Source organism: Magnolia sinica, chromosome 16, assembly GCF_029962835.1.
Source record: "Magnolia sinica isolate HGM2019 chromosome 16, MsV1, whole genome shotgun sequence".
NCBI classification, from domain to species: Eukaryota; Viridiplantae; Streptophyta; class Magnoliopsida; order Magnoliales; family Magnoliaceae; genus Magnolia; species Magnolia sinica.
This window is the reverse complement of record NC_080588.1, coordinates 13,167,282-13,181,397: the sequence shown is the minus strand read 5'-3', so window position 1 is coordinate 13,181,397 and position 14,116 is coordinate 13,167,282. Positions and strand designations below refer to the sequence as shown.

General features: G+C 40.4%; 1 protein-coding gene across 5 annotated transcripts in view; it reads left to right on the top strand.

The window, feature by feature from the left end:
* The first annotated feature begins 3,051 nt into the window (after positions 1-3,051).
* LOC131229680 (putative methylesterase 11, chloroplastic) overlaps positions 3,052-14,116 on the top strand; it is a 69,846-nt gene continuing 58,781 nt past the window's right edge. Inside the window, exon 1 of one of the 5 annotated variants that reach the window (XM_058225665.1) lies at positions 3,052-3,597. In XM_058225665.1, coding sequence (XP_058081648.1) covers positions 3,214-3,597 — 384 coding nt within the window. In that variant the 5' untranslated portion in view covers positions 3,052-3,213. The remainder of the gene's footprint in view (positions 3,598-14,116) is intronic. The other 4 variants (XM_058225666.1, XM_058225664.1, XM_058225662.1 and 1 more) reach the window with 4 other exon arrangements.

Below are 14,116 nucleotides of genomic sequence, written 5' to 3'. Positions count from 1 at the left end.
TATAGAATGCATTTTAAGATACAAACGACTACCTAGGAATTTCTTCATGTACAAATCATTTAGTTTCGTGATACCCCCTTGGCGGTCTTTTAATCCAGGATATTATATAGAACATTTTCTATAAGACACAATTGTATCAATATTGTAGCCTTCTCGTATAGTTCATCCCACTCTTCATCAGTCATAGATGCAGAAAGCTTTACCTTGCCAAGGAAAGAGTATTGCAATCCTTGCTGAATTAGGAGACCCCTTATATTAACATTTCATAGTTCAAAGTTATTTCTCCTAGTAAACTTCTCTATTTCATACTTAATATTAGATCTCTTATAAGACACGTTTTTAGATTTTAAAAAACTCAAAATCTCAATGTTATCTTTGATATCACTTGTTGGGGAATACGTGAAAACAACCCCGAGTTAGAATCAAACAATAAGAGATCAAATAAACCAAGTAGGTAGAGAGTACAGAGCTTTATGTGGAAAAACCCTTATAGAAAAAAACTATGACACAAAGCGACAATGGATCTACTATGATAATCAATGTTACAAGAGATAGAAGGGCTCATCGATTCGATAATACACCCAAAAAAATACACAAAAAAACCCTACCTTTGAACTCCCTTACTCACCAAAAGCACTAAGCACGTTTCCAATACTCTAACCTCCTATTACAAACCTTTAAAAAGGATTAAAAATAAATAAGAAAACAAAACCCACAATTCTATGTAAGTCAGTCGATGGGAGTGTCGATCATATCAAGTGTCATTGACGGCCCATCGATGGAATTGAAGCGACCTTCGATCAAATCGATTTGAACTAAAAAACTGTATATGAAGCAAATGCCAAAAAATAAAATTTTCTCTATGGGATTGAGTTGGCCGTTAATAGGATTGACAGCTACTCGAAAGGATTGAGTGGTTTGTCAATGCTATTGACAAACCCAATTATGCATAAATTTAAAACATTTGATAACTACTAATAAAGATTCAATTGAATGATTGAGCTATTGGATTCAGGAATTTGTTAATACAAACCTGCATCCAACCCAATTAAAAATGAGAAAGCCTGGCTAATGGCAAGCCTCTTAGCTGGGATCCTCTACACCAACGGTTTGAAAGTAGAACTTGCATGACCAACATGGTCCACATGGACCATCTGCAGCTATAACTTCCATATCAACAGCTTGGATGGCCAGAAAGGAGCTTGAAGGTAGATCAAGGCCAAAGGGGCGCATGGTCAGGCCTTATTTGCAAACATCCCAACTTAAACGGTGCGGATTCAGTCATGCTCGGATAACACCAAGTCCTTTTCTATTTTTGGGTTAGATTGTTAGTACACACGCATGTCAGTGCACACACTCCATGTCCTATTAAGCCATGATGTCGCGTTATTCCACTGGCATATTTATGTTTGTTAGATATGGGCCCACTAACATTCAAAACATTATTGGGTCGAGTATGTATTTGGCAGTGTTTGGCGGGCCATCACATCACCGTCCAATGGAGCGTAGTGTTAGCCTGACCGAATCCGCTACCAACTCAAAACGACATAAGTCAAAAACCAACAAGCCATTTTCTCAATAGGGATCATGCCATATGTAGCCGACATCTTTGACACGGTACCGTTGTTTCAAATTTTGGTAAGTGGGACCCATGAATCGATAATCCGGACCATTGGTATCTTGATTTCCACCATGGGTGGGGCATTTCCGGAACAGATCTCCATATGGAGCCATTTCTGGGATCCTCTTCGGTGGAACGTGGAGCTTTGTTACAATTCTCTTCTCAACCGTTTATTGGTGGGCCATAAATAGAAACTTTCAGACCATTATATAAATGAAATTTTTAATAATTTGTATATCGATAGTTAGAAACAACATATCAATGGTCTGGATTACTTGCTTGTTATATATAAATGTGATATAAAAGACTAGCCTATAAAGTTAGAATATACAGGACACTTATAAAATTTTATCTAATGAAAAGGATTGTCTTATGATACTCAGGCAACGTACGACGGTTGATACGCAGGAGCTTATAAATTGTACACCTGACATACATAAGCTCAGAATTAATTGGAATAAAGTTTGTAACTAAAGAGTCCCTAAATCACAATCTCAAAAACTGATTAGTAGAAAATCCTGACCACTGATTCATGGACACTCCTTTGTTGGAGAACTTTCATTTTGAATCGTTCAATAAATGCCCACCAATCCTATCATTGAATTATTAAAAATCTTAACTTTAAGTTCATGAGAAATCTAAACTGCAAACCAAATTAATCAACTTACCGAAATGCCACGTATGTAATTTTTAAGTTCCTGCGTATCATCCATGACACACTGCCGGAGTATCAAAGTTTTTTCAATAAAGAAAAGCCAAAAGCTAGTGTCATTTTGGAAATATTTCAAAGGAATCAAGGATGGGATAATTCCTCGTAAAATTGCAAAATGAAATGCCGTTTTCGCAATATTTCTGGAGAATCCAGGGCATTTCTCGAGGCTGTTTGTGTCCTGGCCCCGCATGTACAAAATCAGTCCAGGCAGGAACTCTGTAGGAGCCACCGTAATGTATGGATTTTATCCACACCGTTAATCCATTTTTATAGATAATTTTAAGGTATGAGCCGAAAAAGGAAACAGATCAAAGACTCAAGAGGACCACGTGGTGAGGATTGATATCACACCATTAAAAAAATTCTCAAATCACAGAAGTTTTGGATCAAACTGAAAATTATTTTTTCCCTTCATCCAGATTCATGTGACCTTGTGGATAGGTTGGATGGTAAATAAACATCACGGTAGGCCCTATGAAGTTTTCAATGGTGGCCGTCATTATCACCGCTTCTTCCTTTGATATGGTCCACTTGAGCCTTGTATTTGAATTATTTTTGATTTCATATCATAAAATGATAGATAAAAATGGATGAACGGTGTGGATAAAAACCATACATGACTGTGGGCCCCAAAGATCCCCTACTTGGACAGACTTCCGTCCATCAGGGGTAGGACGCAATTCACTTCCGGCATTTCCATCCAAACGTCTTGTCTGTCTATAAATACCTGCCACCTCTGCCCGTCTCCTCCAGTCACCTGAATGAAACTCATTTCTCTGGAACTCTCCTCTCGTCTGCCTGCAAATACCAAACGAAAATCCCAACACCATAGAAAACCCTAACAAAACCCTAGAGTTTCCCTCTCGCTGATGCAGAGACCATGGGGAATCTCCTCTCTTCCTGCTTCCCTCCGAAGGCTGATAAGAAGAAGAACAGGCCTTCCCTCTCCAAGCGCTTCTCAAACGCTCCTCCTCTCGGCACCAGCGGCATAGGCTCCAGCAATCGCTGGAGCAAGATCCGATCCTCCAGGAAAGACAAGCAAGAGGAAGCCCTGATCCAAGAGCAAGCACTCGCCGCTGCTGCTTACATCCTGCAGCATCAGCAGCAGAACGGCGGCAGTGGAGGAAATCTGCCGTTTGATAGGTCGGCATCACTACGGTATCCAGCTCCCGGTCCGAAGAAGCAGTCACTGCCAAGGAGTTCGAGTTCCAGGGCGAGGTCCCTTACGGATCCGCTGCTGCAGCCTCAGCAGCTCGTTCACCAGGTATAGAGCTGATTTGATGTGATGAAATTCGATGTTTGGTCGATCTTAACTTAAATCCTTTGGAGGCATGCTTGTTTCTTGTATTAGCAGGATTTTTCTTTTAAATGTTGTTTCAAGTGATGAAATTCATTAATTTCTTGACATTTTGGTGTATCTTCTGTAGAATTCTCTAACTACTTGAAAAGACTGAAAATTTTCAGAAAAGAAAGTTTGCTGACTAATTCATGAATTATGGAATACGTCATGATTTCCAACTAACGACTTGTTTGTGAATAATATGTAATTATTCATGAATTATCAAATAATTTTAATGAAAATCTGAAGAAACACGGGAGCATATTTAATTTCAATTTTCTTAGAGAAGCATTGGCCATTAACACAATTCTTCTTGCCCAAACCACGGTTAATTGCCTTGCTGGAACATTTGTTGGAGTACTTGTCTTTTCTTTTTATCCTTTCTCAGTAGAGATGAGTGAATTTCATGATTTTAATGTTCTGTATTCATTGGATCAATCAGTGGTTGATAAATTTTCTCGACATATTGTGCATGGCTCATAGTTTCTTAACTATCAATCGGGAGTTGTAAATTTTCAAACAGATTAAACATATTTTCTTATCAATGAATAAAGCTCTCATAGATTTTTAAGCAGTTTTATGTTGAAGGTCTTATTTAACTGGTCAACAGCTTGTAAATTTCTAAACAGATTATTGTAATTCCCGGAGTTATTTTTTCAAAGCTTGTAAATTCTGGAAAGTAGGGGGACTTTTCATAGTTTGTTTATGGGTTTTTAAAAATCTTGTGAAATTTCTGGATAGATTTTATGGTATCTTTTTTTACATTCCAAATCAATCAACTTCTTTCAAACTGATTGAAATCTCATGTTCATGGACAGATCTGGAATTGGTCAAAAGATCGTAGATTTCTTTATATGCTGTAAATCACTCAGGTGGAAATCTCATGTTTATGGATAGATCTAGAATTGGTCAAAAGATAATAGATTTCTTCATGTCCTTAAACCACTCGGTTTCTTCTGACTCATTGAAATCTCAGTATCTTTTCAACAGATTAGTGGTTATGTTTTGTAGTTAAAAAATAAATAAATAAATCTAGACCTTGTAAAATTTCGAATTGATCAATTAAAATATCGAGCTTCTGCAAACTCAATCGAAAGAACGTAAATTCCTTGATTGAGAAGGTCAGTAGTTTCTTATGAGTTGATCAAAATCTTAATCCATACTAGGTTATTGAAGAAAGAAAACTCATTGCAAGAGAGGAGATCAACCAACCAGATTGCTGCAAAAAACTTACCATATGAACCAGTGGCATTGACATGCAAGAATACAAAAGAACACATGCACAAAATTAAGGGCCTGTTTGGTGGTTGCTTTTAGCAACTGCAGAATTGATTATCAAGAAACAAGTTGCTGACGTGAAAAAGTGCATGTTTTGGTAAAAATGCATGAGAAAAACAATTTCCCCACGAAGGTTTCAATGGTGAGCATTGAATCCCCATTGTTTCTTGTGGCGTGGCCCACATAAGTCTTGGATTTACCTAATTTTTGGAGTCATACCCTAACATGATATGGCAAAACGGATAGACAAAGTGGATGTTGCACAGTCATCGTGGTGGGCCCCACAGCCTCCGGGCTGGCTTTTCCAGAGATGAGATTTGCAGCTCACGCATGAGTGCAATACAACTCATGTACATGCCACGCATTTTCCATCATGGCACATAGGTCTAAGATCTAATCCATCGATTAGGAAAGCACCATCATATTGATGCCCTATAATGCAGGGGCATTTTCACACCGGGCTTGAGCGGGGTGGCCTGTGGGATGTGGGGACACACTTGGGGTGGGTGGCCTGTGTGAGGCGGGTGGCTCGTGAGAGGCGGGCCCCACCCGTGTGATTCGGGTTGTTCGTGTGAGGTGCTACCCATGTGATTTGGGGTCCACGAGGGGGGGTTTGGCGGAGGTCCTAACCCATGAGATGTGCGGCCTGGGCTATGAGATAAAGGGATTGATTCGCCATGCTCTAACAGTTCGAGCTTTTAGAGCAAGTGGTTAATTGTCCTGCGTCAAATTGGTATCAGAGCGGGATGTCTTGGGTTCGAGACTCCTTACCGGGGATGATTAATGCAAATACATTTTCACACCGGGCTCGAGTGGGGTAGCCCGTGGGATGCGGGGACACACTTGGGTTGGTGCTCTAACAGTTCGAGCTTTTAGAGCAAGTGGTTAATTGTCCTGCATCACCCTAGCCTAGGAATTAGGTTGATCCACTGGTCAGGTGAGCCACGGTTTGTAAAAGAAATGTATGGTTCTATGACACTTGGCTGAAGTTTTCTTACCCATCCACCTATTTGCAATGTTGGAACCCACCTTTTGAGTGAAGATATTTAATTTTAGGAAAACATGGTCGGACCAACCGGTTTATGGATTTGATCTTGGACCTACATGCCATGATGGCACATGTGTGGAGGTGTACGGCTCTACATTCATGTGCAATTAACAAACCTTCCAACAAGAGAGAGATCCCTTCAATTTTAGGGAAAACATAGTCGGATCAACCGGTGGATGGATTTGATCTCAGACCTACGTGCCACGATGGCACATGTGTGGAGGTGTACGGCTCTGCACTCACGTGCAGTGCAACTATGCAATTAACAAAACTTCCAACAAGAGAGATATTACTTTGGGCCTTTGAGTTTGTTAGGGAATTCATTTCCTGGTTTTTATGTTTCCTAAGTAATGTTAGAGTTGGCCTAGTATTTATTGGGGAATGACTAAATTTTATCTATTTGATATGTTAAATTTTCTAGGGATATGTGGGAAAAGTCTAAAGTTTTGTTTTTGTTTCCTTGGCAATGTTTTAGATAGTGAATAGCGTGTAGTTTAGTGTTCACCCCTTTGAAGCTTGAGGCATAAGCTACATAGCATGTAGCATAAGCTATAGGCTACTTCTAGATTTTTAATCATGCTTGCGCTTGGTTGCATCAATTTCATGATATTTTGCACCAAATTAGATTGATTAATAATGAAATTTAACAAGATTTCATGATATTTGGTGCAACCAAACTCAACCTAAAGTAATAGGAAAGGGCAAATTTATTTTAAAGGGTAATAGGAAAACTCAATGATTAAGTATAAAGGTAAAGAAAGAACAACGAAACTTATTACTTTTACTTTTAGCAAAATATTCTTTCCTTTTTAATGAGAATGCCACAAGGTATAATTTGTGGAAGATGGTATATAGCCATGATAAAGGAGGATTGATGTAGAATTGATGTCAGGTGGGCAGCTGATTGTCTAACTGTTGCCTAGATATGATGAGGATTATTATTTTGAATTCTGGCAAAATATGATTTGTAAAGCCGATCCCAAATATAGCCTGGACAAGGTATGAATATGATGATGATGATCATTTCTATTAAATTTGTATGCCCTGTAGCTTTCTGCGAGGTATTTAGAACTTTGCGCATGCTAAGTTCAAGGTTTAAACTATAGAAAAAGGCCTTAAAATTCATAAGTTAAAAAGGGAAACCTGTTCAATGACTCTATATTTATGTTCATTTTCGTTGGATGACTTTCTATATGGGATAATAGGTCATTATTGATGTAGGACTAATGGATGAACCAAATAACATGTGGGATCAAGTAGCAGAATTAAGACAATTAACAAAAAAACACATTGCTATAATCATCACGAATACCATGAAAACCAAAAGAACATCATGCATAATCTTACCCTTAGTTACCAACATCGTCACACAAAATCATTAAATAAAAGGAAACTAGGATAGGGTAATGTGTTTTTTGGTTAATTGTCTTAATTCTGCTAGGGTAAAATTAGGGTTTTAGGAATTGGGAAAATTGAAAAATCTAGGAAAGTTAGGGATTTCTAGATTTAGGGTTACGGTTTTGGTAGAGAGAAAAGAGGATTTTGATTTAAGGGTGAAAGGAAGTCAAAAAGGACAAGGTGTGGCCGTACTGCCAACCCGGAAGGTTCACACGTGTGGTCGTACGGTTACACATGTGGCGTGGGATGGATGGGTTAGGTCTCTTAGGATTTGGGATTGTAGATATGATGCAGGGACATGTGATGACCTAATCCTAAATGCATGTATAATCAGGTTAAAGAATGTTCAAATAAATGCACCAATTAACTAACCGTTTTCAGTCAAAGGGATTAAGCAAATTTCAAAACAAAGATGAGGTCATTTCGTCAGGATCATGCCCCTTAGCATAAAATTGTGTAAACAGTAAAAAGGGATGACATGGGGATATGAGGATATCCCAGATCTAGCATTAGTCCACAATCAAGTTTGGATCTAATTCTACTGACTAACCATCCCTCTTTTCCGTTCAAACTAAAAAGAGGATATCTAGAGAGGAACGAAGGGGGTGAAGAATAAAGGGTTCTAGATGAAGAAAGTACAAGTCATTTTCTCGTCAAAGAAAAGGAGGATGATTCTTACTTTTTCCTACACCTTGAAGATTTAAAAAGAATGAAACCTGAAATCGAGGTGAAATCCTTAACACCCAAGGGCCAGTCCTGACACCCTAACATCTTGAATAAAGAGGAAGAAAAGAGACGAATTTCTATTCATTCAATAATAATCAAAATAGGGTTTTTCACAATGCATATATAAGTAATGGAAAAAGTAAAAGTGCATTAAAGCCCCTGAAAACAAGAAAAATAACAAAAAAAGATGAAAAATAAAGAAAGTGCAATAAAGCCCCTGAAATAAGAAAAAAGAACAAAAATGTGTAAAACTAAAACACTCGTGTGGTAGGGTGTGAAATCCGACCCATGGATCTATGGTCAGGGTGTGGTCATGCCGCTCCTGCACTCGTAGTGTGTCAGAAAATGGGTCCTATGGACCCAACGTCCGTCCACATCAACTCATTCGCTCTAGTACTCTATCGGCGACGCCTTCTCTGGTACACTCTAAAAGGTGCACCACTAATGTCCGCATCAATTCTCTCTAGGTAGGAAGAATTCGCCACTGGTGAAAGTAAACTTTTGTATCTCTTGAGCAAATCGTGGTCGATACACTGCAGCTTTGCCTCTGGGATCCAAGAGTTATCTGTAATGGGCCTGTTCCTCCATTTGCCTAGGAATTTTTGGAAACCCCCAGAGCAAGGTGTTCCATAACGGTAACGGTGGCCGTAACAGCCACCGCTGTTACAGTTATGATACGGGCCGTAACGGCCGTTACAGCCCCCGTATTGGCCGTTACGGCCATTTTTTTTTTGAAAAATGTTCTTCTTGGGCCGTTATGGCCGTTTCGACCTTGTAACGCATAAAGGTTATGACCGTTACCGTTACGTAATGGTCGTTACGACCGTTACGTAACCGATTTGGAATACCATGCGCCCATAGCGAGTGGAAACCGCCTCGGAGTCCAAAATTCCTCTATCTCGTCTTTTCTCGGTGCAGGTGGAAGAGAAGGTAAGATGGGTACAGGAAGATCAGGCTATGACCAAGGTCCATATGTAGGGGTGTCTGGGAAGAAATAGGGGAACCAGTGGATAGAGGTAATGGCTCGTGAAAGGGAACTAGATCTTCCACATTAAATGTGGAACTGATGCTCACGGTAGCAGGTATATCAACAACATAAGCATTAGACCCCAACCTTTTCATAATTTTATGTGGGCTTATGCTACGGGCATAGAGCTTTTTCACGGATCCAGTTGGAAACTGATCAGACCTAATACGAATCATGACGTCATCTCCAGGTTGAAATTCCCTAAATATCTTGTGAGTGTCAGCAAAAAGTTTATAATGTTCAATACTTGAATTAATATTCCTCCTGATCTCACTATGCAATGCATGTATGTGTTGGGCGAAGGACTCTCTCAACTCTAAAGGACGTTGTGGGGTAGCCATGAGGATCAAATCTATGTGGGCTTGGGGTCTAAGACATGAAATAATTTCAAATAGGCTCATTCCTGCGGACTTGTTCATTGAAGAATTATATGCGAACTCTGCTGTGGGAAGAACAGCGTCCCAGGTCCTGTGATGGTCTCCAACCAGATATTTTAACAAATTCCCTAGGCTACGGTTTATTACCTCTGTTTGACCATCTGACTGGGGATGATATGCTGAAGAAAACTGGAGCATCGTACCCAAAAGGTGCCGGAGAGTCTTCCAAAAATAACTAATGAACCAAGTATCTCTGTTAGACACGATGGATCTAGGTACTCCATGGAGTCGCACAACCTCTTGAATGAATAACTTAGCAATGTGGGAGGCATCTGAGGTTTTATAACAGGGTAGGAAATGGGTCATCGTAGAAAATCAATCAACAACCACGAGTATGGAGTCATGCTTACGAATATTCTTGGGAAGCCCAACCACGAAGTCCATACTGACATCTTGCCACGAGGCATGTGGAACTGGCAAAGGAGTATATAAACCTGTATTTTGCTTCCTCTGCTTTGCGAGTTGACATGCCCGACACTGCCTTACAATCTTAGCCACATCTCATTGGAGATTAGGCCAATAGAAACGATTGTTGTCAGAACAATGTCTTCAATCTGACATTGTTTTTTGGGGCTCTCGACCGGTCGAGGGAGCTGCTCGACTAGTCGAGGCACGCTCGACTCAAAGTCCAGCGAGCACATGTTTTGGGTGTCCGTGATGCTCGACCAGTTGAGGGTCAGGCTCGACCAGTCGAGGCTCTCATTCGGCTAGTCGAGGTTACGCAGATCCTGCGCGGACTGTGTAAATTTGAGGCGGTTTGCGGACTTTTCTGGACTAGGTGCGTAATTAGAGTTTCCTAAACTATAAATAGGGGTCCCTAGGGCTATTCTAACATATTCTAAAGCTTTCTAAAAGTTTTCCAAGGGTTCCTAAAGGGTTTTAGGGTTATCAAAGGGTGTAATAAGGGTGAGATTCGAGGTTGTTCGAATCGGGTAAGTCATCTCTCTTCTAATTTCTATTTAATAGTGGATTTCTGTCGTTTTGTGCCGTGGTTTTTTCCCGCAAGGGTTTTCCACGTTAAATCTGTGTTCTCTTGTGATTGCTCGACATTATTAGATTGCTATCCTAGATCTTGATCTGTGTGATTCCACAGTACTAATCCCCAACAAGTGGTATCAGAACAATTGTTGGGGCACAGATCTAAATCTGCAGGATTAGTAATAATGGGAAACGGCAAGTTTGATATTGAGAAATACTCGGGCAAAAATAATTTTGAGTTATGGAAGGTTAAGATGATTAACCTGTTAACCAAGCAAGGCGAGATTAAGGCTTTTGAGGAGCGAAAATCTATCATGAAAGATGATGAATGGGAAAACCTTGATAGTAATGCTTTAGCCTACATCCGTTTATGTCTCCTGGATGAGGTTCTCTATAATATTTTGAGGGAGGAAACTGCGGCTAGTTTGTGGGCGAAGTTAGAGAACATCTATGCAAAGAAGTCCTCTGAGAATCGCCTACACTTGAAGCTACAATGTTATACCTTCAAGATGACAGAGGGTGAAGATCTAGAAGCCCATATCAGCAACTTTAATAAATTAATGTGCAAATTGCTGAATATGGAGGAAGTGGTCAAAGATGAGGAATAGGCATGTATATTGTTGAATTCTCTTCCTGCATCATATGAGTTTTTCAGGGACACGATGTGCACCGCAAATAAAACCCTTAGTGTTGACACCGTTATCTCAGCCCTTCAAGGGAAGGTTATGAGAAAGCTAAACGACGACATGGGGGCATCTTCCGATGCACTGATTACGAGGGGCAGAGATTCTGAGCAAGGTATAGGATCCTCAAGGCTTAGATCCAAATCCAAGAGCAAGGGCAAAGGAAAATTAAAATGTTGGAATTGTGGGTTGTCTAGACACATGAAGAAGGATTGTAGAAATTTTAAAGCGAAGAAAGAAAATTCAGCGGTTTCTTCCAAGGAGGCCAATGTTGTCACATCTGATAAAGAGACAAGTGGTGGTGAAGTTCTGTCTATGTCCATGATCAGACATGTTCACGACAATCATGCAGATGAGTGGATCCTAGACACAGGAGCGTCATATCACATGACTCCTCATCGAAGCTGGTTTACCAGTTACAAGGAATGCGATGGTGGATAAGTTTTTATAGGCAATGACAATGCCTGTAATGTTTTGTCTATTAGTACGGTGAGCATCAAAATGTTTGATGGGATGGACCGTACCTTGACTGACATTAGGCATGTTCTTGATATGAAGAAAAGTTTGATTTCTTTTGGTGCACTCGAGGCTATAGGGTGCAAGTTCACCGGTATTGATGGTGTCCTTAAAGTTTCAAAAGGGGTACTCGTGCTTATGAGAGCACAGAGGCACGAAAGCCTTTACAGGTTGATTGGGAGCACTTCAACAGGTGGAGCGACAACAGCTATTGCAGACTCCATGTCTTTATGTATGTGGCATGCTCGTTTGGGCCACATGAGCAAGAGTGGCATGAAGGTACTTTCTGATTGATGTTTGATTCCAGCTTTTAAAATTTCTGATTTAGATATATGCGAGCATTATATATATGGTAAACAATTTAAATTATCTTTTAAATCTGAAAAACATGTTTGTAATGGAGTGCTTGATTATGTGCACTCTGACGTATAGGGGCCATCACCAGAAGTTTCCATTGGGGGGTCATCATGGTTTGTTTCCTTTATTGACGACTATCCAGAAAAGTTTGGGTTTACTTCATGAAACGTAAATCCAAAGTTTTTACCATATTCAAACAATGGAAGGCAATGGTGGAAAAACATCCAAGGTAAAAAATAAAGGTTTTAAGGACTGACAATGGTGGAGAATTTACTTCCACTGAGTTTAATGAGTATTGCAAGGATGAAGGGATTATCAGGCACAACATAGTGCGCCACATGCCCGAGCAAAACGGTGTGGCTGAGCGAATGAATCGGACTCTGTTGGAAAGGGCCAAATGCATGTTAAGTAATGCTGCGTTGGGCAAGGACCTATGGACTGAGGCCGTTAACACGGCCTGTTATTTGGTGAACCGGTCTCCTTCAACGACAATTGAATGTAAAATTCCAGAGGAAGTATGGAGTGGTCAGAAAATCGACTACTCAAATCTACGCATATTTGGTTGTGAGGCTTACTCTCATGTACCGTCAGTTGAGAGAGATAAGCTAGACCATAGAGCCAAAAAGTATATCTTTGTTGGCTATGACATTGGTGTGAAAGGTTACAGGTTATTCGACAAGGTCACACGCAAGGTCATCACTAGCCGTGACGTCAGATTCGATGAAAGCTCCCTATTTCGCAAGAATGATCAAAAGGAGCAAGAGGAACTAGAAAGGGTGATCGTAGACGTCCAGATTGACACAGATAATACTCAGGCAGAGACAGATGTGAAGACAGAGGTACAAGATCAGGTGGAGCAGCCACATGTGAGAAGGAATCCGCCGCGTGATCGCAGGTTACTGGTAAGATATAGGGACGACTCTAATATTGCATATGCCCTCATTACAGATGAGAGGGACTCGTCTACTATTCAGGAGGCTCTTAATGAGCCTGATGTAGAAAAGTGGAAGGCGACTATAGACGATGAGATGGACTCGTTATACAAAAATCACACATGGGAGCTGTTGAGCTCCCAATGGGCCGAAAAGCGATCGGATGCAAGTGGTTATTCAAAAGGAAACAGGATAGATACAAAGCAAAGTTGGTAGCGAAGGGTTATGCTCGGAGAGAAGGAATCGACTTCACAGAGATATTCACGCCGGTGGTTAAGCAAGTATCTATCAGATTCATGTTGGCGCTGGTTGCCCAATACGATCTCAAGTTGGAACAAATGGATGTGAAGACTGCATTCCTCCACGGGGAATTGGAAGAGCAGATCTATATGAAGCAACCAAGGGGCTACGAAGTTAAAGGGGCAGAGAAAAAGGTTTGCAGGTTAATGAGGTCATTGTACGGCCTGAAACAGTCGCCTAGGTAGTTGTATAAAAAAAATTGATTCTTTTATGCTGAGTCAGAAATTTACTCGGAGTGAATAAGATCACTGTGTCTATTACAAGACACTGAGTGATGGAAAATTCATCATCCTAGTTTGTATGTTGATGATATGTTGATTGCCTGTCATGATATGTCAGAAATCAACATACTGAATACTCGGTTATTAGGGACATTCGAGATAAAAGATCTGGGGGCTGCAAAAAGAGTTTTCGGCATAGATATTCATAAAGACAGGAAGAAGAGCAGACTTTAGTTATCACAGGCAGAATACCTTGAAAAGGTATTGATCAAGTATGGGATGGACCAAGCAAAGCCGGTGAACGTTCCCCACACGGCTCACTTCAAGCTTTCCTCAGAACAATGTCCTAAATCAAATGAGGAAAAGCAAGTTATGTCTCATGTGCCTTATTCGAATGCGGTTGGCAGTTTAATGTATGCCATAGTCTGTACAAGACCAGATATTTCACAGGCAGTCGGTGTTGTGAGCAGATACATGTCAAACCCCGGCAAGCAACATTGGGAAGCGATGAAATGGCTACTTCGATACATTTGAGGTACGAAA